Here is a 24,527-nt window from a genome sequence, read left to right on the forward strand (position 1 = left end):
TTTACAATAACTAAGATACAGAAACAACTAAGGTGTCCATCAACAAATGGATGGATAAAGATGATGTGGTATACAATCAATGAAATATTATTCAGCCATGTAAAAGAATGAAATCTTGCCATTTGTGACAACACAAATGAACCTTCAGGGCATTATGTTAAGTGAAATATGTGAGACAAAGAAAGACATATACTGTATAATCTCACCTATATGTGGATCTAAAAATTTGTGTAAATAGGAATATTACTTGCTCTAAATGCCTTAATGCTTTATTGTGATAAATAGTACATTTCTTTTTGTGAGATCTAACTAATCTTTTTAAAGTGTTTATGGAGTAAAGATGATCATAAGCAGAATAAAAAATTAAAAACAAGCAAAAAACCAATATCATGGACAGGTAACAAATTGGCGTCTGCCAGAGGCAAGGGCTGAAAGGTGGACCAAACAGGTGAAGGAAATAAAAATGTAGAAACTTTCAGTTAAAAAATAAATGAGTCATGGGGATGTGAGGTACAGCATGGTGACTATAGTTGGTGATACTGTATTGCATATTTGAAAGTTGCTGAGAGACTAGATCTTAAAAGTTCTCATCACCAGGAAAAATTTTGTGTCTAAGTATGACAACAGATGTTCACTAGACCTATTTCAGTCATCATTTTGCAATATATACAAATATTGAATCATTATGTTATACACTTCTTATATGTCAATTATACTTTAAAAAAGTTGGTATAGATAAAAAATCAAACCTGTACCTAGGAAACCTCCAGGTTTAGCTATCGATTTACAGGAGATACAGAACAGTGGAATATGTTAAACAGTCACAGGTGTGCAATTAGAAAACAAACCAGATTATGAGAAATACTACAGGCAAACAGCAGTTTCTTCAACAGATACATCATAAAACAAAAATGAGCTAGAAGTGAAAGGAAAAACCATAGTTTAAAATAACTGAAGAGAAATCAACCAATTGCACAAGGCAGATCTCATAGTACACACAGGGAAATCTCTATAGTAATTACACAAAAGAACATGATAAATAAGTCAAAGCGACTAATATCAAAGACAGCAAAAAAAGAAAGAAGGAACAATGGTTAACAAAAAAGCTAGAAAACAGAGGCTAAAATGACAATGCTAAGTCCCTACCTACCAATAACTTATTTAAATGTAAACATTACAGCCTCCAATCAGAAGACATGAAATGGCCATGTGAACAAATCAAACAAACAAGATTCAATGACATAACGCCTACTATAGGCTTAAGGCGGAGAAGGCAATGGCACCCCACTCCAGTACTCTTGCCTGGAAAATCGCATGGACGGAGGAGCCTGGTAGGCTGCAGTCCATGGGGTCGCGAAGAGTCGGACACAACTGAGCGACTTCACTTTCACGCACTGGAGAAGGAAATGGCAACCCACTCCAGTGTTCTTGCCTGGAGAATCCCAGGGACGGCGGAGCCTGGTGGGATGCCGTCTGTGGGGTCGCACAGAGTCGGACACAACTGAAGTGACTTAGCATAGCATAGCATAGGCTTAAGGACCCATGTAGACTGAGAATGAAGGGATGGAAAAAGACATTTCAAGCTTTCAAGCAAGTGGTAAACCTCCCTACCCTGCCTCAAGCAAGGGTAGCTATATTTATATCAGATGAAATAGATTTTAAACTAAAAATGTTCAAAAGAGACAAAGGTGATCATTATACAATTGTAAAGCAGTCAATACATTGAGAATATATAACAATTATAAATATTTATTCACCCAACATTGCAGCATCTACAACATTGCAGCATCTAATCATATAAAGCACAACTAATAAAGCTAAAAGGAGAAATAATACAGTAAAGTTAGGGATTTAATATCCCACTCTCAAAAATGGATAGATCACCCAGACAGAAAATCATAAAGGGGACAGTTGATTTGAACAATACTATAGACCAAATGGACCTATCACACATAGAACATTCTATCCAACAACACCAGAATACACATTTCTTCTCAAGGGTACAAGGAACATTTTAGGTCACATGTTAGGCCACAAAACAAGTGTTAGCAAATTCAGGAAGATTAAAATCATACCAAGTATCTTCTCTAACCACAATGGCATGAACCTAGAAACCAATATCAAGAAAACTGGAAAATTAAAAAATACATGGAAAATTAAAAAACGCTCTCCTGAATAACCAACAGATCAAAGAAGAAATTAAAGGGGAAATAAAAAGAGACAGATTAAAATGGAAACACAAATACCAGAACTTCTAGGATGCATTAAAAGCAGTACTAAGAGGAAAGTTCACAGCAGTAAACACCTACATTAAGAAGGATCCCAAATAAACAACATAACTCTATGTCTTAAGGAATTAGAAAAAGAACAAACTGAGTCCAAAGTTAGCAGAATGAAGGAACAAATAAAGACTAGTGTATAAATGAATAAACCAGAAAGCAGAAAAACAATAGAAAAGATTAACCAAACCAAGAGTCAGTTCTTTGAAAAGATAAACAAAACTGAGAAATCTTTAATAAGACTAACTATGGAAAAAAGAGAAAGGACTCAAATCAACAAAATTAAAAATGAAGGACACATTATAATTTATACTACAGTAATACAATGGATCATAAGAAGCTCCTCTGAATAACTACATACCAATAAACTGAACACTCTGGAAGAAATGGAAAAATTCTTAAAGGCATAACTTATCAAGACTGCATTGGGAAGAAATAGAAAATCTGAACAACCAATTACTAGTAAAGAGATTGACTCAATAATCAAAAATCTCCCAGTGAAGAGAGGCTTAGGACCAGATGGTCTCACTGGTGAATTTCTCTAAACACTTCATGAAGAATAAACAGCAATCCTTTTCATATTGGAAACAGAGTGTCCAATGATGGATGAATGAATAAAGAAATGGCAATGTATACACACACACAAAATGTAGTATATGTGTAAATATACAATATTACTGAGTCATAAAGAACTATGTAGGAGTTCTTTATAGTAGGAAATCCTTAATAGTAGGAAATCCTACTATTTGCAATAACATGGATGGAACTTGAAGGCATTATGCTAAGTGAAATAAGTCAGACAGAAAAAGACACTGTATGATCTCACTTATATATGGAACGTAAAAACAAAATGAAACAAACTAATAGAAAAAGATCAGACTCGAGGTTCCCAGAGGCAGAGAGTGGGGAAAAGGGAAATTGGATGAAGATGGTAAAAAGGTACAAATTTCCAGATATAAGATAAATAAGTACTAGAAAGAATGCAAAGAAGTACTAGGAACGTAATGTATAACAAGATGACTGTTGTTAACACCGCAGTATGATACACAGGAAAGTCGCTGAGAAAGTAAATCCTATGAGTTCTCATCATAAAAAGAAAACATTTCCCCTTTTCTTCCCTTTTTTGCTGTATCTTTATAAGATAAATGTTTAGCTGAATCTACTGTGCTAATCATTTCACAATATAAGTAAATCAAATTATCATACTATATGTCTTCCATAGTAATGTATGTCAATTATTTCTAAAACTGAGGAAAAAAATCCAGAGATGAAAAGGAAAACCATTGATTTAAATTTTTTAAGAGAACTCAGCTATTCCCTTCTTGGTATTTATCCAGACAACACTAAGACATTAATTCAAAAAGATATATGCACCTCTATATTTATTGCAGTATTTACAATAGTTAAGATATAGAAACAATCTAAGTGCCCACTGGTGAATAAGTGAATAAATGAACTGTGGCACATATAGACAGTGGAAATACTACTTAGGCATAAAAAGAATGAAATCCTGCCATCTGTGACAACGTGGATGGACTTTGAAGGTATCACGCTAAATGAAACCAATCAGAAAGAGAAAGACAACATTCTGAATGGTTTCACTCATATGTGGAATGTAAAAAAAACAAAACAAAACAAAAAAAACCCCACAAATGAACAAACACAATAAAGCAAAAACAAAGGCAAAGATACCGAGATCAGACTAGCGGTTCCCAGAGGGGAAGGGAGTTGAGGATGGGTCAAATGGGTAAAGGGGATCAATGGCATGCTGATAGGTGGTAACAAGATTTGTGGTGGTGATCACTTTGTAATGTGCATAGAAGGTAAGTAATAATGCTGTATATCAGAAGCGTATATAACAAAAAGAAGAAACCAACCAGTTACAAACAGTGGATCTTATGTGGATTCTGATTCAAGCAAATAAAGTACTTCTATTTTCAGATATTCATAAAGCAATTTAAATATTGAATGATGATTGGCTGTTTAATATAAAGATTCTGTTTCCTTGTTGTAATGATGATGTTGTTATACTTTCAAAGTGCTTTTCAGAGATACATTCTGATATATTATGAATGAAATGATGTGATGTCTGCCACTTGCTTTAGAAAAATACAGGTGGCAGAGGAGTGGCTGAAGGTAAGGAATAAACAAGAGTCAACGAGATGTGTTGATAAAGGTAGAAATTGGAGTACATGGGGTGTGTTATAGTATTCAGACTATTTTTTGATGTTAGCTATCATTTTGATATTGGCTAAAGCCTGACATACTATTTATTAAATTAGCCACTGTTGACAATAAATGCACTGGTTACTCCAATAACTTATTACTGTTCTGAAGAATAGCAAGGAGAGATAAGAAAGCCTTCCTCAGTGATCAATGCAAAGAAATAGAGGAAAACAACAGAATGGGAAAGACTAGAGATCTCTTCAAGAAAATTAGAGGTATCAAGGGATCATTTCATGCAAAGATGAGTACAATAAAGGACAGAAATGGTATGGACCTAACACAAGCAGAGGATATTAAGAAGAGGTGGCAAGAATACACAGAAGAACTATACAAAAAGGATCTTCATAATCCAGATAACCACAATGTGATCACTCACCTAGAGCCAGACATCCTGGAATGGGAAGTCAAGTGGGCCTTAGGAAGCATCACTATGAACAAAGCTAGTGGAGGTGATGGATTCTGGTTGAGCTATTTCAAATCCTAAAAGATGATGCTGTGAAGGTGCTGCACTCAATATGCCAGCAAATTTGGAAAACTCAGCCACAGGACTGGGAAAGGTCTGTTTTCATTCCAATACTAAAGAAAGGCAATGCCAAAGAATGCTCAAACTATCACACAATTGCATTCAACTCTCACACTAGCAAAATAATGCTCAAAATCCTCCAAGCCAGGCTTCAACAGTACGTGAACTATGAACTTCCATATGTTCAAGCTGGATTTTGAAAAGGCAGAGGAACCAGAGATCAAATTGCCAACATCTGCTGGATCACCAAAAATGCAAGAGAGTTCCAGAAAAACATCTACTTGTGCTTTATTGACTACACCAAAGCCTTTGACTGTGTGGATCACAACAAACTGTGGAGAATTCTTCGAGATGGGAATACCAGACCTGCCTGACCTGCCTCCTGAGAAATCTGCATGCAGGTCAAGAAGCAACAGTTAGAACTGGACATGGAACAACAGACTGGTTCCAAATCAGGAAAGGAGTATGTCAAGGCTGTATATTGTCACCCTGCTTATTTAACTTATATGCAGAGTACATCATGAGAAATTCTGAGCTGGATGGAGCACAAGCTGGAATCAAGACTGCCAGGAGAAACATCAATAACTTCAGACACTCAGATGACACCACCCTTATGGCAGAAAGCGAAGAAGAACTAAAGAGCCTCTTGATGAAAGGGAAAGAGAAGAGTGAAAAAGTTGGCTTAAAACTCAGCATTCAGAAAACTAAGATAAAGGCATCCGGTCCCATCACTTCATGGCAGGTAGGTGGGGAAACAATGGAAACAGTGAGAGACACTTAATTTTGGGGGGCTCCAAAATCACTGCAGATGGTGACTGCAGCCATGAAATTAAAAGGCACTTGCTCCTTAGAAGAAAAGCTATGACCAAGTTAGACAGCATATTAAAAAGCAGAGACATTACTTTGCCAACAGAAGTCCATCTAGTTAAAGCTATGGCTTTTCCAGCAGTCATGTACGAATGTGAGAGTTGGACTACAACGAAAGCTGAGCACTGAAGAATTGATGCTTTTGAACTGTGGTGTTGGAGAAGACTCTTGAGAGTCCCTTGGACTGCAAGGAGATCCAACCAGTTAATCTTAAAGGAAATCAGTCCTGAATATTCATTGGAAGGACTGATGCTGAAGCTGAAACTCCAGGACTTTGACCACCTAATGCAAAGAACCAACTCATTTGTAAAAACCTTGATGGTGGGAGAGATTGAAGGTGGGAGGAGAAGGGGATGACAGAAGATGAGATGGTTGGATGGTATGGCCGACGTGATGGACATGAGTTTGAATAGGCTCCAGGAGTTGGTGATGGACAGGAAAGCCTAGCGTGCTACGGTCAGTGGGGTCACAAAGAGTAGGACACGACTGAGCGACTGAACTGAACTGAACCACCCACTGAGGAAGCAGACCACAAGGGCTATATTCTGAGCATGTGTAACCTGCTAGTTGTGTGTCTTTAGGTAGCTTGCTTACCTTGCCCTCCTGTCTCATCTAGACAATGAGGGTTATGAGAGTGCCTTCTTGACAGTGTTAGTGAGTGGTCACCCAAGACAAAAGATTTAGCACAAAGCTCTGCACAAAGGGAGTGTCTGATAAACATTGGAGGCCAGTTACAGTGAACATTTCTGAGTTTGCTGGTTTCTTATTTTGGTAAACTTATTGCAGTTATTGAAAACCACAAGCCTATTAGTGAAGAATACACAGGATTTAGGGTTTTAATTAATCCCAGACAGCTTTCTACAAGTAAGAAAATATACTGGGTAGGTTGATATGAACCCACAGCTCACAGTTCTTCAAAGACTGATAATTGTAGGACCCTTCTCTCACGGTGGTCTTTCTTAAGTAGGAAATCACATGATTGCTTCAGAGGTAAAGCCTGGAACAGAGCGTGTGGCTTTCAGACGCCCTCTCGCTCCATCCTCTGGTCTTCCAGGTGTGTTCTGCGGCCCTCTGGAACACAATCCAGCCCCTGCCCACCTCTCTCCCCGTCTCACACAGTCTCCCTGTCCACTACATTCCAGCCACGCTGGCCTATTTTTGTCTTTCAAAAAGAGCTCTTCTTTGTGTTACAGGGTTCCTTTCCCTTCAAGTCTCTGTTTAAACGTCACCTGCTGAGGAACCTCCCCTGAACACCCACTCATGGTTGCCCCTCCTTCCCAGTATACATCACTTATTTTTGTTTTCATATTAGTACGTTTCACTGCTTGAAATTTTCCTGCCAGTATATGTTTATCATCTCGCTACCCGACTAGTATAGAAGGGCCATGGAAGATGACTCTTGTCTGTCTTGGACCACTGTACTCCTAAGTACTGGAATAGTGCTTGGCACATACTAGGAATTCAACAAATACTTGTCAATTTAATGCATGCCTAAATCTAAGAATCAGTAAGGGGTTGAAACTGAAACATACCAACAGCATCAGAGAGTCCATAGACCCTTTGGCCGTAGGCATCTGTCTTGTCCCAGATGAAGGTGTAGGCCAGGTTGGGAGAGGCCTGGAATGATTTTTGGAAGAGGTGCCCCTCTACAGCTACCATGAGATGAACCTTGATGAGGTTCAGGGGCACCGTGGATTGGGTCATGGTGATCTTCAGCAGTGACTTGTAGCCTGCGGTCCTGGAGCTCAGGTAGCGAAGCTTCACGGTGGAACCAGGGAGCTCAATTTCTTCATGAAGAACCTGGAGGAGAGGAAACAGGTATAAACGGTGCATCAAACACACCCCAGGAGCTAGGCTGCTTGCAACCCACAGCTACCTGTCTGCTGTCAGCCTCACCAAAGCGTCCCACCTTACAGGGGTGGGGTGTCAGAACCACTTCCCATGGCTGAGGAGAGAGAAAAAAACCAACAACCACAACTTTACCCTGCAAGATGGAACGAAGGGGCTGAGGTTATGATTTTTGGATTAATAATTATTCTTGGTCACCGTTGTGTTTCTTTTTAAAACCACACTGTTGGCAAAAGATGTAAATAAGAACAGCAGGCTTTATTGCTGGTTGCATGCAAGGAGGCCACAAGAGGCTGTAATTATATGAACCTGCAACTTCCACTGACAATTGGTATAAAGCAACGGGGAAGCAATAATGTAATATGCCCTCTGTTGTAACACCGATGTAGATCATTAAAGCGCCTCTTATCATGTATCTCTGTGACTAACAGGAATAAAAAGCAATTTGCAGGTGGCGTGCACATATGTGTATCGTTTTTATTCTATTAAAAGCTCCAGTGACTGCCAAAGTCTTGAACAACTATCTGGAAACATCTGGAATGTCCAGGAGAGATTCAGTTTTCTCTCCAGCAACAATAAATTCTACTGTCCTTACTTTTTGTCCCTCCCCCTTGATAGTACTTTCTGGTTTACCCCAGGAGACAGAGATGGTGGGAGGAAGTTGGCCAGCAGGTTTGGGTCAGGGCAGGATCGAGAGTCCCATCCCGGCACCTGGAGCTCCTACCTGGGTCTCGGGCACAATGGAATTCTGTCCCGGGGTGGCACTGAAGAAGGTGGACAATGGGGAGGAAATGATGATCGGATCCGGCCGGACAAAGCCGCTGAGGTCACAGCTGGGGATGGAGTTCTCCTCTGTCTTCATCACCAGAGTGTCCATGGCATAGAAGCTATTCCATGGCAGCCACACGGTGCGCTCCTGGCTCATGAACGGGGCCCGCTCGAAGTGCAGGGTCAAGGAGGAGCCACCATTGGCGATCAGGTCGAACCTGGAGAGGGGCAGGTGGTCTCACTGAGAGGTGCTGAACTCACCTGCAGACTGGGGGGTGCTCTGACCTCCGTGCTGAGGGCAGTGGATGGGCAGAGCGGGCAGGAGGAGACAGCGGGCTTTGTCGGCAGACGGGCTGGGTGGGAGCCCAAACTCTACCACTTACTAGTTGTGTGACTGTGGGCAAGTTGCCGCAATTTCTTCATCTGTGAAATGGGAATAGTTATACCGACTTCACAGTGTGGCTGAGAGGATGAAATAGCATCACGAATTCAGAGCAGACGTCAGCGGACTAGACCCGTGAGCTAAAGCCGGCCCACCACCTGTTTTGGTAAAACGTTTTGTGGGAATCCCAGCCACGCCCATTCATTGACTTATTCTCTCCAGCCATTTCTGGGGTGCAGTGGCACAGCTGAGTAGTTGTAACAGGAACCATATGGCATCTCAGCCTAAAATAGATACAATCTGGCCCTTTACAGAAAATGCTCCCTCACCACTGGTATAAAGCATTTAGCATTGTGCTAGGCTAACAGGAGTCTTTACTACTTAGTGGCGTTAAAATGATTTGACCCTAGGCTCAGGAAAGCTTTCTTTTCATCAACCTGTGCTGTTTCTGACTTCTTTTTTTGGTTTCATAGAACTTTAACTTTTTTTTTAGATATCATTGACATATACCACTATATTAGTTTCAGGTCTACAACATAATAATTCAATATCTGTATATGTTGTGAAATGTTCACCACCATAAATCCATTCATCATCACGCTCAGTTACAATTTCTTTTTTTCCTGTGCTGAAAATTTTAAGATCTGTCTTAGCATCTTTCAACTATACAATATGATATCATTAGCTACAGTTATCACATTGTACATACATCCCAGGACTTTATTATTAGAAGTCTGTACTATTAAAAAAATTTTTATTTTATATTGGAGTATAGCCTATTAATAATGTTGTGACAGTTTCAGGTGAACAATGAAGGGATTCAGCCATACATATACACGTGCCCAATCTCCCCTAAATTTCCCTCCCATCTAGGCTGCCACGTAACAGTTAGCAGAGTTCCACGTGCTATACAGTAGGTTTTTGCTGGTGAAGAAGTTTCGACTTTTTAACCTCCTTCATCCATTTTGCCTTGTTTCTGATATATTTTTCCAGCATACAAATTTATTTGGCATTTGGAATGAAATGGTTCTTAACTGTTTCTTACATTTTTGACAATTGTTCTTAAACTATATTTCTGCTTGTTCTTTCAGGCTATATGGAAATCTACTACTAGTGAAGTAAAATAAAGGTAGTTCTTCCCCAGTTAAAGGAAAAGAAAGTCAATGGAGAGAAGTCTCTCAATTTGATCTTTTATTCCTCCACCAAGATCTCAGCTCTTTGCGGGCAGTGGTGCTCTCTTCCACACACTTCAGAATCCCCAGCACTTAGCAGAGTTCCTAGAGTACAGTAAAAACCCAATGACAAAAAAAGGGGAGATATATGTATATGTATAACTGGCTCACTTTGCTGTACCCCTGAAACTAACACAATACTGTAAATCAACTATACTCCAATAAAAATTTTAAAAAACTCAATGAAAATATACAGACTCTCTGACTTCATTCAATTTTGGTAACAGTTTTGGTGTTTCTCAATAGACATAAAATGAATGAACAGGGAGTATATGAGTATTAAGGTAAATATCATGGTGGAAGAGTTTATTCTGTTAATTTGTTTATATTTTTATTTTAGGGCATGCACACTGCTGGGGAGTTTTTTTTCACTTAGAGTGCAGGAGAGTGAAATGTTTTGAAGTGACATTGTTCCTCCTTGGGATGATAGAGTCAAACCACCCACGTCTGTGGCACACAGCACTACACAACAGATTGTGGGACTCCTTGGAGCATTTCCAAACACATCCTGTGACTTCCAGGCTTTGCTACCTGGACAAGCTGAAGAATCACCAATCTGGGAGGTTGGATACATGATCTGGGAAGTGGATTTAGGTGATAATTAATCTGGAAGCAGCTAGGAAGGATGGGGCAGTGTGAGGTGGGAGAGACAGCATACCAAAGACTCAGAAACCTCTTCTGGTGTTATCACAGGACTCACAGGGCAAGAACGCTGGCTTCTGAGAACAAACAAGAGCCCAGGTAGCCTTTTACAGTACACCTTCACGGTTCTAGCGCGTTCAAATAATGAGATTTGGCTCAAATCTTAGAACACGAGATCTAAGACACCAGAAACCTGGTGAATATTAAGAATTTGATGTGAATCATCAGATGCCTTCTTTGAGTCTCAGAAGTGGAAATAGGAGGATAGGGCTACTGTGGGCTGGTCATTTTTGAAACTACCCACGAGGCTATTTTAGGACATTAGGGGAAAAAAAGACCAGATTCTTCACCAGAGAAAAGACGAGAATCAGAGTACATGATTTGTTTATGATTTTCCAGACTGCAGTTTTATAGAAAAAGTGTTGCATCAGATTTACAGCCACAATCTCCTCTTTCATTTAAAATACAATATAGTAGTGTGTGTGTGTGTGTATCTTTGTGTGTTTTCAGGCCAGAGTGGGTGCATGTTTTCCCCTTCCTATAGATTTCTTTTCTTCTTTTTATCTTTTTCTCGAAATTGCAACTCCATGCCCAACGGATTAAGGAAATGACAGCGCTTTCATCTTGGCGGGGGCTGCACGGGTGCGGGTTTCCAATCAGAAGATAATAGGGTAAGGTTGCCTCCTTCACACAGCAGGGTGAAGGCTAAATGTATTTAATTAGACTTCTCTGATTACATCCCACTCCCTCAAAACAGAAGCGAACACACCACCGCTCCTAAAGTCACAGATGAAGGCAGAAGGGGTTCACCACAGGACACTGTGGCCTGTGGATCCCTGTCACCCTGCATGGCCTTTGATTTAAAAGAAAACAGGAGTGAGGTTCCAAGGGCTACTTTCCTTTCCTTCTAGACTCCGCCACCCTGAACCTTACCCCCAAGACACACCCACACCCACACCCACATCCGGAGAAAAGCATTTACGTGCCATGGAAAAAGCATGGCTGTCAGCAGCCCTGGAGAGGTTGGCTACTCTAGTTATCTTCCATTTCTGAGATCATACCAAAAAATATGTATCTGGGTGGGGGGATTCTCCCTCGAGATCTGGCCTGGTGGGTCTCCCCCCAGTCTGCAAGGGGGAGGCATGTGGTTCCAAGCCCATTACACCATCTGTCTCTTTGCAGCCTCAATCCTAAGTAAGTGGAGCCCCACAAAGCTACTTACGTGCCATCTTGGCGGGTGATGGTATAGCCGTATTTTGGATACTTGACAAAAGACACGTTCACACCAATCAGGGGAGTCCCATCTGTAGTTACTACTTGGCCTCGGATGAGAGAAACCAAACTGAGAGAAAGAGAAACACAAGCTTTTGAGCCATACTCAGGAGAACAAGGGGACAGGAGGGGGGGTCGTTGTCAAGTTCCCCTTCTCTTTTGCCAAAGCTCCCCACCGCCCGTCCTCATCTGGTCCCTAAGGCAAGGAGAAGACTTTCAAATGTGAACTGCTGGCTTCACACGATCACAGGGAGCTGTGGGCAAGAGGGGTGCCTCAATGCTGGCTTTCCCTGAGGAGCAGTCTGGGGTGAGATCCATGGGCAGCATCCTCAGTCATTCTACTGGGCAGTGGGGTCCCCTGGGCACAGCCCCTCTGCCCTTGGCCTCACTCCGTTTCTTGACATCACTTGGCTTTTGCTTGGCCGGAGCTCCAGGCTGCCCCACATCACTCATGTTTGTGCCTTAGCCTGGCACAGAGAGTATTATCCTCGGGTGAGAGCTTCCCCATCTGCCTACTCATTTCCTTTTTTTGGCTTTGGAGGAAGGCAATGTTACTTTTTTCCTCCAGGCTGGGATGACAGAGAGAGTGGGGAATGGGGAGGAAGGGAAGCACACAGAGGTTTTTAACAAGGCCGGGGCATATACATACATTGTTTTTTTTTTTTTTTTTTCAGTTGCCCTTTAAAAGTAAAATTTCTCAAAATCCATGACAGCCTGAGGAAAAGAGAATATTAGAGAGATTTTTTTTCCCAGCAGAACTATCTTGGATTCTGGATTCCATGTAACTACATATCTCTCTTACATCAAATTCCTGCTACCCTGATTTGGGGCAGGGGAGAGGCGAAGTGGTTGAAATCCGTCTCAACTTTTGGCCCCTGTGACAGAAACCTCCCCTCTATTCAGATCATAGTAACTAGAATGTTCCCAAGGATGCCAGCATTCAACCAGCTCCTTTGGGGAAATCCCATAAAGAAAAAGACACGCTACAATAGTCTACTCAAAACCCATGAAGAGAGAATGCACATGTCTCCCTTCGCCTGAATTCTCCTGAGTTCATAGAGAAATGGGCGAATGAGAAGTTCCACTTCTGCACTGAGGCTCCAGCCTACCATGCAGGTCCGCAGCTGGATCGTTGGCCCTCAAGCCACTGGGCAATTTGGCGAAGGCAGAGAGGTTCTCAGGCATCCAGATTCCTGGACAGAAATTCCCAATTTCTGGACTAGGTAATAAAGCTGACCTGTTCCGTGCCAGAATCTTGTCTAAGTCTGCTCAATTTTTGGAAAGCACTGACTTCTGCAATCCCAAGTGACCAGAAAACTGGAGGGATGTTCTCTCCAAGCACCTCCCTTTCTATTAGCAATCCCCCCCACTGTTCCACTCCGACCCTTTGATGATCTCAGGAGGGTTCAGACTGTTCCACTGACAGCTCTAATTGTCTGCGACTGGCTGCCTAACAAATGAATTCCATTTTTAGCTGGTTCTAACCACAATGCTAGAGTCTTTTGAAAGTGGAAAACTAATTTATGAAAATAATTCTTTTGTTCAATTCCCTTTCCTTATCTTAGCTCAGACTAAGATTTCTTTCAGGCCTTCCTAGACACTATTTTAAAATCAATGATGTGTGTTGATGACCACAAGGTACAAGCTTCTTGTGATGAGAAAACAAAATTGGGAATGTATCCCACGGTGGAGTTTCCCCCCCCCTCCTTTTTAATACAACTGTTATTTCTTTAAATCACTCCTGCAGCACAAGACTTTGCAGTATGCCATAGGAATAAAGAGAGCTGAGTTGCCTATGATTTTTACCCTCTATTTTTCTAATTCTTCATTGCTGCTGGCTTCCTACATCTCTAGGCAGTCAATTCGCAGCAAAGATTCAGCTAAGACATGCTATCAGTTCATTTCTATTTATGATTATTGATGTGTAACAATTATCACATTATCTAGATAGTGAGATCTGCTCTATAAATTATAGTGGTGGAATCAAGGCATTTTAGTTATTTTTGTATGCCATTATCTAGGGGAAACGCCTTCTTAGAAGTCTTGAATTAAGTTCTTTTTTACTCCGAGCTTTGTCCTTCATTATTTGTCAGAGGATAATGCACTGAAATTCACATGCTTAGTGAACTTCAACCTATGTCTTGGAGTAACATTTTGCATTTCTGAATTATGGATCCAAGCCGACATGCTGGAGTGTGGGCTCATTTGGGTGGTGCTATTGATCGCTGCCTTCAAAGCTTCAGAGAAGCTGTCTCTAAAGCAAGTTTCTTTTGCCCACATCTCTGGGGCTGGTATAGTCTACCTAAAATTCTGGAGTCCCTGCCTGCTCCCCAACTTCTTGGCTCTATCTCAGGGTGCCTTCTGGGAGTGGTAACTACTGGTGAGGAGGATAAGACTGAATTTTAAGGCATAAGTGAAAAAAGAGTATGAAAAGAATACGAGGAAATTAAAGGATTTAGGGGAGAAAGAAAATGTTAGTAGGAAGCTGATTGAAACAGAGTATGAACCTTTGAAAGATGCATTTATAGCATAATCAAATGGCATGCAAACCTCATGGACTTCCCAGGTGGTGCTAGTGGTAAAGAAACTGTCTGCCAATGCAGGGGATGTAACAGAGGTTGAATTTGGTCTGTGGGTGGGAAAGATTCCCTGGAAGCAATTCATTCCAGTATTCCTGCCTGGGAAATCCCATGGACAGAGGAGCCTGAAGGGCTACAGTCCACAAGGTCGCAAAGAGTCAGATACAACTTAGCATGCACACATATGCAAACCTCACTGAAATGCTTCTGGACTAATGCAAGGGCCTGTCATCCTGGCAATGGGAATCATGTCCATAATTTAAAAGAAACATAGCAACACAGTCTCTGCCCCAGAACTAGGAATTAATAAGCAGAGAAAATATTTTTTTGGTTCCAAGATATGTGGTTTCTCTTATTTATTTTTTTTTTTGAGGGTTACTCATATTAAAATAATATTACTGTGTGTAGTATAATCTACACTTACTAATTTAATTTTACCAATCAAGAAAATAAAGTTTATAAGGTTAAATCACTTGCCTAATGTGACACAGCCAGAAGATGTCAGGGTTGAAACAGGCGAGGGCTGAGATTATTTTTTTTCTCTTCTATTTTATTTTTAGTGGAACCAGAACAGAGAGAGGCTAAAGTTGCTGGCCCAAGGTGACCTCGTTAAGAACCCTCATAGTCAGAGAGCTGCCATGAATTGGGGCTACATAGCTTCCCAGGGAGTTCTAAGGGGCTGCAGAATTAATTGGCTGTACCATTACCCCCACCACCTCCCCACTCCCACCCTCACCAGGCTCTCCCAGGGAGGACCAGAGTCTGAGTTGTGATGTGGTGGTGTCTCGTCCCCAAAGTCTAATGAGGGGGGCTCCAAGACAATCTCTTGTAGACTCAGGGGCTCTTCTCAAATGTAAAGTTCGCTATGTCCGTCTCTAGTTGGAAGCCTGCTTAAACAGCATATTTCCTGAGTTGCTTCAGGGTCTGCCCAGACCTAAGTGAGGGGGAAGAAAACTAAGAGAAAGACGGCATGATGAAGGCTGTCAGAGGAATAAGGGGATGGGGACAAGTTTCTAGAGGTTCCCAGTTCTTATTTCTCCATGAGAAAGGGCACAAATATGGGGTGGGGCATCCCCAAGAAGGTCACACCTGCTGTCGTCACATCTGCTGACACCATTGCTATCTGGATCCAGGCTGACCCAGAGTGAGAGCAGAGATGCGTGGGCAGGCCTGAAGAGGACAAGACTGCCGCCTCTCCTTGCCCTCCCTTCTACCCTCAGAATCAAAAACAGCACGTAGAAGACACTGACTAGGTGGGCATCTCAAAGCCAACTCTTCTCCTTGCTTTCTTCTCCAGGGTACAGCTCTAACCTGTCCTGGTGGGAAAGGAGAGGCCAAGTTGTCTACAAAATAAATCCAGAATTTGCTCCAGAATACTCAGAAGCCTCAAATTAGCAACCGAGAGCAAATGTAAATTCAAGAGAATCCACTCTGCCGCTGCCATCTTGGAATGAGAAGGGGAATTCCCTGGGCACAATGCCTAGCACCAAGTAAGCAATTAGCAGATAACAATCGTTGGGGGTGGGGTGGCTATGAGGATGAGAGTCAATCTATACACATCAAGTTTCTAGCTCATCACAGGTGCTCAATAAATTCTAGCAACTGGCATCATCCTGACTCTAAGACGCCACAAATGATAAGTTGTGTCATTGAGTTTGCAACTGCTTTAAAAACCTATGGTTGATTCATGTCGATGTTTGGTAGAAACCAATACAATACTCTAAAGCAATTATCCTTCAGTGAAAAATAACTAAATTAAAAAATAATGAATGAGATATTTCAGGGTTGATCAAACAGAAAGTCACAATCAGGGAGATTTAGAATAGCAATAATGTCATAAAATAATAGATCATCAAAATGATCTAGAAAGCAGGCAGTTAACAGGGGTCTCCAGCAGGTTCCAGGCTGCAGAGGGTCAAATCCCACAGAAGAGTCAGGAGCGCTTCCTCCTGCTTGGACAGGAAGGGAAGCAGTGACCTCAGCCACCTACAGGGACAGAAGGGCGCCTACCTGCTGTTGAAGGGGTTGTCTCCAGGAATGATGTGGGTGCTGTCTTTGCCGGCCAGGAGCTTGATGCGGTCATAGAAGGACTTCACTGCAGGTGAGTCTGTCTGGCCCTGCTGAATGATGTCTAGGGGGTCCCGGGACCCTCGGCAGAGCAGGCTGTTCTGACAGGCTGACTGCAGGCAGCAGTCAGGGTCCAGGCAGTCCACCAGGCCATCTGGAAGGGCAGAGACAAAGCCAGGGGTCAGCAGATTTCACAGCACAAAGCTGCTCTGAGATGCTAGCACCTTTTTTTCTTTTTTTAAAAAATTAATTAATTTGGCTGCATTGGGCCTCAGTTGTAGCACGTGGGATCTTCGTTTCTTTCGCTGTAGCCTGCAGACTCTCTAGCTCATCAGGGCTCAGTAGTTGCCACGTGTGGCCTTAGCTGCTCTATAGCATGTGTGATCCAGTGGTTAAGGATAATTGCAAGGCAGATTCTTAACCACTGGACCTCCAGGAAAGACCTTGAGATGTCAACATCTTTGTCCCAACCAGCCCCGACCCTTCCCAAAGGCCTGACCAGGCAAGTTTCCCACAACAAGCCTGGTATATTTCCAATATAAATAAAAGACCGAAAGGAAGTTGTTGAGAATGTTGACAAATGGTTATCCCCAGGTAGTAGATTAGTGTGTCTCTTTCTTTTTCTATCTTGTATTAAAACTTTTGTATTTCTACTTTTTCTGGCAATAAAAACTAACACTTTGCTTTTAAACAACATAGCACAAAAAAATTACCTGTTGCTAGATTTCAGGGACCCATGTTAATGGGTATGCAAATCATCAAAATGCGTGGGATTCCTTAAATCCTGCTTCAGTGGAGAAAAGCATTCCATCCCCACTTCCTCTAAGCCAGAGAGGGTGGTGCTGACTAGTGGGAGCACCGGGGGTGATGAGTGACATTTTCCAGGAAATGTGGAGATACGGCTCTGGCATGAGTATCCACAAACTAAGCCATTAGTTTACCCAATTGCTTCTGGAGCTGCCTTTGCCATAGCTGCAGGACTCTGAACATTCTGATTTATTTGCCTAGATTCCTGCTGCTTCACCCGTTCCTGAGTCATTTGCGTTTAGTGACTCAGTCATGTCTGACTCTTTGCGACCCCATGGACTGCAGCCTGCCAGGCTCCTCTGTCCATGGGGATTCTCCAGGCAAGAACACTGGAGTGGGTTGCCATGCCCTCCTCCAGGGGATCTTCCCAACCCAGGGATAGAACCCAGGTCTCCCGCATTGCAGGTGGATTCTTTACTGTCTGAGCCATCAGGGAAACCCTCCTAGTCATCTACCCTTCAACAAGTATTTGAATGCTATTCATGTTCTGAAAATAAAACAGGAAACAAAGAATGATGGTGTCTGTCCTAAAGGAGCTGACAGTATAGAGGAGGAAATGGATATGACTCATCCTTGAAGGTTCACACTAGGTGTGGCCACCTCCAGGAAGCCTTCCTGATGATGTCCATGGCTAGGGTAGGTATTCTTGTTCTGTGTATTCCTGAATCTGAGGTTCTCAGAGAATGGTTCTACATCAAAATCCCACGGGGAGAATCAACAGCCTACCCCAGACCTCCCCAGGCAGAGCCTCCAGGAGTAGGTTCTGGAATCTGCATATTAAAATGATTTTCAGGTGATTCTAATGCACCAGAAATATTAGAAACCACTGTTCACGCTAACTTCCTTGTACTAGAATTATCTATTTCTGTCTGCTTGCCTTCCTGTCTGGAAAACAAGCTTTTTGAAAAGAAGGACAGTGTCACATTCATTTTTATATTGATGCTTTGCTTAGTGTCAACGTGGAATCGGGACCCAATAAATGTTTGTTGAGTGAATAAATGACTGTTTCCCATTCTCCACATGTCTGTTAGGAATGGGGATGGGAATGTTTAGGGCAGTGTTTACGCCGTGGAATTCCTATTAGAATGGATTAGTTAGCCAGTCCTTCTTCACTCTGCTGGGAGTTGATTGAATACACAGTGTAGGAGCTTGGAGAGTAACTTGCTTACACCTCCTTGATTTGATAGCGAGGCATTTGGGGGCCATAATTAGCATCATAAAAACATGCACTCCAATCCCGGGCTGTGACTTGATGAACACTTGAACTGGAGCGCTGAATCAGAGGCCTGGCTGTGTGCGTTAAATTCACTACAATGTAATTTTTTGGCATTACCCTTTACATTTGGTTCCGCTAATGAAATTGAAATATATAATTTCACCCAAGTTCCACTGTAATTTAGCAATTAATGTACAATGATTTTAATGCATTACTTTCTTTTTAAGCAAACAAACAAATTAGGAGGTTGTGTGTTCTGCTCGGCTTTAAATTACTAAAACTAGCCTCTCATCTTCCACATGGGCAAATGTTGCTCGGGTGTCTCGTAACACATTTAGATTTACAAAATTTCCTGGAAGTGCAGACACAGGAGGGTGAGCAGGCACACATGCTTGAAATTTAGAGACTTTCAGAGTCATGGCTATGAGTACCTCTGTCCGACATGCTGGCTGAATCAGGTACCCCCCAGAGTTCCGCAAATCTCAGACCTAAGAAACGGGGCTGGAGACTCATATCTCAGCAGCAGAATGATGCCTCCCAGCGCCCTTGGTAGAATATGAAAGAAGAATAGAAAAAAAAAAAAAGCCAAGTATTCTTCCTGTAACATCGCCTTCCATGGACTGCCCTCACTCGACAGAAGGAATCCACCACGGAACGCCTGCTTTGGATTTAAAAATATCCTGCTGAGATATGTTGGCAGTGCTTCATTCAGCCGCTGCAGAAAGTTCTCAGGTAGAAGAAACCCACTGTTATTAGCACTATAGATTTCTTTAAGGCCACCGGCCTCTTCCCATTAGGAGTTCCATCCATCTCTGGTGGTCTTTTCCTCCCAAAGCCGGGAATGTGACCCCTCCCACCCTCAACCCTCTACCACCCACTCTGTACAAGCAGCTTGAGAGCCTCGCGTCGGGATCAAATAATAACTTAAGACAGTCTTTCCTGTTAAGATTCTTCTCCCAGCCCCCTCGAGTCTGCTACTCCTTCCGGATCTGTGACTGCTTCAAAAGTGTGGACCTCAAATTTCCTCCCTGTTTTTGTTGACTCTGGGCTTTTTATTCAAGGGTCCGTCTGGCAGCAGGAAATGTCCTACAAACACATCAGCAATAGCAGATGGCAAATGCTTAAAATAAAAAGGATATAAATGATGTCCTCTACATATTTACACTTACCTGCTCCAGACATTATGCATTTGGTGTTCTAGCCGTTATTAAGTGTGAGCATACGTTACGCCTGTAATGACCTCATCATGTTTCGTGATTATGGGCTGCAGCCGCCAAACACTTGCAGACGACACTGTGAACTTGAAATTGGCACTCCAATCTCCCCGCGGCCTGTCAGTCACGAGAAGCGCATCTTTATGCCAGCAAGCCCCTCGCATGGAGTCTGACATGGCAATCTTCAGTAAATTACCCTGTCACTGACAATCTTGCAGTTATCTTGCAAACAATCAAGCAGGCAATCAAACTGTTCTGAATTGCCAGTTCAGGACCTGAGAGGCTGCCGACATCTCCATTCAACAGGGGCGCGAAAGCGGCTCGGCCCCGGCATGACATTGGATGATTTATTTTTTTATTTATCTGCCTACTTATTTGTTTGTCTGCTTGGCTTTCTCCTGGTGAGAGAGGTTTGCAGAGTCTTCGAAAAGGGCCCCGTTCTGACTCAGCGGTTATGGGAAAGTTTGACCCAGGCCTTCCCCATCAGCTCACAGCCGGGTCCTACGTCTGCTTCATAAACATTCTTATTTACTCCACTCTGCAAGATGTGGCTGCGGAGTACTAACTAGGTGCTTTCTGTTAGAAAACACAGCAAAGAAAAGTTCTGGCTGTATGCCACACACAGACATTGTATGCTAATGGGAATAGCCATTTCAGAGAAATATGGACAGAGAGAAATTTTCTGGGAATGGTAGGTGAGGCATTCTTTGTATTGCTTTTGACAAAGAAAATCAGAGAGAATCTTGCATAACAGTTCTGGCAACATGACACTAAAATCAGGTTAATGCTAAATGGAAAGCTTTGGATTGGCATTCTCACGATAAGAAGCCAAAAGTCTGCACAGTGTCTACATGGAGGTAAGAACCTGGACTGTGAATTCCTCTAGTCCCTGGCTGTGTCAGCTTAGAAAGAAAAAGTTTAAAAGTTTAAAATCAAAGTTTTCCTGGCTGAAACTCAATTTCTCTGCCTTTAAAACTGAGTGATAACAATGCATATATCATAGGATCATATGATGGGGAATGGACAGATATAATACCAGTCAGGCATACAGTATATATGGACAGAGGATAAGGTGGTTGGATAGCATTACCAACTCAATGGACAGGAGTTGGAGCAAACTCCAGGAGATAGTGAAGGACAGAACATGCTATGGTCCACGGGGTTGCAGAGTTGGACATGACTTCGGGACTGAACAATACAGTATATGTTGCATGATAGGAATTACCATAACCAGAAACTCTCTGAAGTTTTCCACTTTTTCAAAAGATAAAAGCTGGGATATAAAGAAATAAATGAAATGAGTGTCCCCCGATTAGAGTCAGTCATGGGTAGGTTGCAGTTGGGCAAGAATGCTATGTTTTCAAATAGGGATAAGTTAATAATTGATGGTAATAATAAATGCTATAGGCTGTACAGGATTTACATATATTCTTGATTTATATCCTTATGGCAACCCTACAAAGCAGAAAAATAGAACCCTTAAGCTGCAGACTCTGGATCGGGGTGTCTGGGTTTGAATCTCAGAGTAGCTACTACCCATCTGCTGACCGTGGACAATTAAGTGCTCTGTGCCTCAGCTTTCTTAGCTACAAAATGAAGAAGATGATGACAAGCACTGTTGGGAGGATGAAAGCAGTCGTTCCATATTCAGGACTTGGAGGAGTACCTACTGTACCAAGTACTCAGAAAAACGCCCATCCTATAAGTTGGAACTGAGGCTCAGAGAAGCTAAGTAAATTCTTTGAGTGGTCAAGAAACAGCTTTGGAGAAAAAGCAGAAAGAGGCAACCGATGAGATCACCACTCCTTGTCTTCTTCATCATCGGAAGGAGGAGATGCTTCCTTCCCAAAGGGAGCCTGAAGACAGGGCGGTGGACACTCATTAAGCGGGAAGGCATGAGCAGCGGCGAGATTTAATCACTTCTGAAGGCTTGTCTGCCCTATAGCTGAGGAAGAGTCTGGCTGGTGGAAATGAACATCTGAAAAAGGAATCAACATGAGAAGCAAGATGCTCGGGAACTCGCTGTCTGCAGTGACGGCTGCTAAGGACCACACTGTTTACCGGTGAGACTCGGGCCCCTCCAGCTGTTTGCCACGCGTACAGGTGGCACACCTGGGCGGGCTGCGGGCTGCTGCCAGCTGTTCCCAGCTGCTGCCTCGTTTGCTCTGCAAGGCTTTTTAAGGAGCTCCTCAACAGTCCAGAGATTTCACCTCAAAACCTTCATTGAACACTTAACAGCGCTGCTACTCTCAGGGGGACAGGGGCCACGGGCGAATAGAGAGGCTACAGAGAAGCTATAGTAAACAACGGTATTTCCAAGTTGGCTGAAACATGCACCTGTCTTCTGTCTGGGGAAGGCTGCTTGAGTCCATGCATCACTTCTGTAGGGAAGTGAAGTCTCCAGGAATGAGACAAGAGTTATCTCATTTCCTCTTTGATCTTTGTAAACTGGGCAGCTTTGGGAGAATCCGAATGGAGGCATTTAGGTCTGTTCTTGGCGCCTTTTGTTCCTTGCAGCTTGGTATGCAAGTGACTCCCTCAACGACCTGCATGAACTCTCTGGCTTTCGTGGGTATTAAAGGCTTCAGAGGAAGATCCAAATTTACTTTTCTCAGTTTTATTTTGTGACAGGGTGGCACAAATCAACTCCCACAATTCACTTCAGGTGCCACGGATAAACTCTGCTAGTGTCTGTAGGCAGCACGGGGTTGGGAACTGGTCGGCAGCTCATGAAAAACGAGCCCCACTTTTTCCAGATCATGGTTTGACGAGAGGCACCACCAACCACCAAATCTACCTTTCCCACTCAGTAGGGTGGACTGGTTAAAACACCAGCTTTCAAGACTACATAGTCTTTCATTTATCAGATGTTCAAGAACAGGCAAAGTTCATGACTTATAGTAGAAACGTTAGAAATTGTAGTCACCTTTATAGGGAAGTATTGCCTGGAAAAGAATATAGAGGACCTTTCAGGTTCTGGGAATTTTCTAGATTATCTTATTCACTTGGCCACACAAGTGATTATGTCAATAAAAATTCATCAAGGTGTATATTTAAGATTATGCACTTTATGTATTTGCTAACAGATTGACTTGGGGCAAGATAATCACCTCTGTGTTTTGTCTTCCTTAAGTACAAAGTAGGCATGATGATGATGATAATGGTGATGCTGCTGCTGTGGACAATGATGATGACCTCACAGGAGCATTGGGAGGATTAAATAAGAGCACCTAGTAACCTACTGCTGTTGCGTTTAGTTGCTAAATTGTGTCTGACTCTTTGTGACCCCATGGACAATGACCTGCCAGTCTCCTCTATCCGTGGGATTTCTCAGGCAAGAATACCAGAGTGGGTAGCCATTTCCTATCCAAGTAACCTACTACGTGCTTCCAAATCATTTCTACTTCTTTCCTTCGAGTCTTTGTGGCATCATATAGGTCTATTTCCCATAAAGAGTGCGGTACTTGTCATGTTCTAATTTCCCCCCCCCCCAAAATACAGGGAATCCACGTAGTGAATCCAATAAATCCTAGGGCAGTTTTTGAGATCACCCGAATAATGGAGAGGAGGGGGGAATGAATGAAGCAGTGGTGAGAAGGAAGGAGGTGACAAGTTGGGCAAGAAGGAGACCTGCACTGTGTGCTTTTCGTGATGGACATGAAGAGGGAGCAAGGGGGGTGCTGGAAAGCAGCCTCCACTGCAGGCTGGCAGAGGCCAAAGGCTCCTGAATTCTAGCCAGACACATAAAGGGGTTCTTGAGGGAAAAAAGAAATACAGCAGCCATAGGATTTGACTTGCCTTGGGAGTTATTTTGTTTTAAGGTGAGCTCTTACAGGACCATGCTGAAAGTGTATGGAGTCCCTGGCTAATATTTTCCTGCCAGGCCTATATCTGGGTAAACAATCTGAGTTACCCAGATCAGCATATCAGAACTATTCTGGCAGCCTGATCTTACATAAACTTGCAGAAGAAACACTCCTTCAGCCAGCAGGAGCAACTGACTCACCACTCTGCTCTCTGGTATCAAGGCTGGGTGTTGGACCTTGAGATAACTCAGAAATGCAAATCTCCAAACGTCTTAGGGTATCTGGTCAACTGTACATGCGTGGGGGTGAAGGTGAGGAGGGGGAGAGGGTCAAAGAGCACGTGAAAGGGAGAAATAGGACCCAGGGCTCCTGAGGGTCCTAGTCCAGGTGAGGGCCCTGCATTGCTGATCCTGGCCAGTCTCTGCCACTGGGACAGCACTTACAAAATTTTAAGGCAGGTACTCCAAAGCTCAGGGAACCACTGTCCAGAGAAGCACTGGGCTCCTATCCTAGTTAAACAAATAACATAATAATACAGGCTTTAGAGTCAGAATGGTCTGGTTTTAAAACCTGTTCTATCATTCATTCATTAGCTACGGCAGGTGACCTCCTGTGACTCTGGTGTTCCCAGCCACAGAGTGGACTTAATAGCACCTATGTCACCAAGGATCAGGGAGATGCTCTAAGATGGTCCATGTGAAATGAGAAGATGAAGGCCCTGCACTAAACACAGAGGAAGAGCTCAATAAACGGTGGAGGCTGTTTTTAATGATATTTCCTGTTCTCCACCAGGGAAGGG

At 42.7% G+C, this 24,527-nt stretch overlaps 1 protein-coding gene across 3 annotated transcripts in view; it reads right to left on the reverse strand.

Annotated features, from left to right (window-relative positions):
• Positions 1-24,527, reverse strand: part of TENM2 (teneurin transmembrane protein 2) — a 1,360,160-nt gene that overhangs the window by 78,233 nt on the left and 1,257,400 nt on the right. For all 3 annotated transcript variants that reach the window (XM_043464766.1, XM_043464768.1, XM_043464767.1), the window contains 4 exons: positions 16,629-16,839; positions 11,990-12,109; positions 8,468-8,729; positions 7,428-7,695 (listed from right to left, as the gene is read on the reverse strand). In XM_043464766.1, the coding sequence (XP_043320701.1) occupies positions 7,428-7,695; positions 8,468-8,729; positions 11,990-12,109; positions 16,629-16,839 (861 nt within the window). The remainder of the gene's footprint in view (positions 1-7,427; positions 7,696-8,467; positions 8,730-11,989; positions 12,110-16,628; positions 16,840-24,527) is intronic.

The sequence above is a fragment of the Cervus canadensis genome, chromosome 4 (genome assembly GCF_019320065.1).
Source record: "Cervus canadensis isolate Bull #8, Minnesota chromosome 4, ASM1932006v1, whole genome shotgun sequence".
In the NCBI taxonomy this organism is placed as follows: domain Eukaryota; kingdom Metazoa; phylum Chordata; class Mammalia; order Artiodactyla; family Cervidae; genus Cervus; species Cervus canadensis.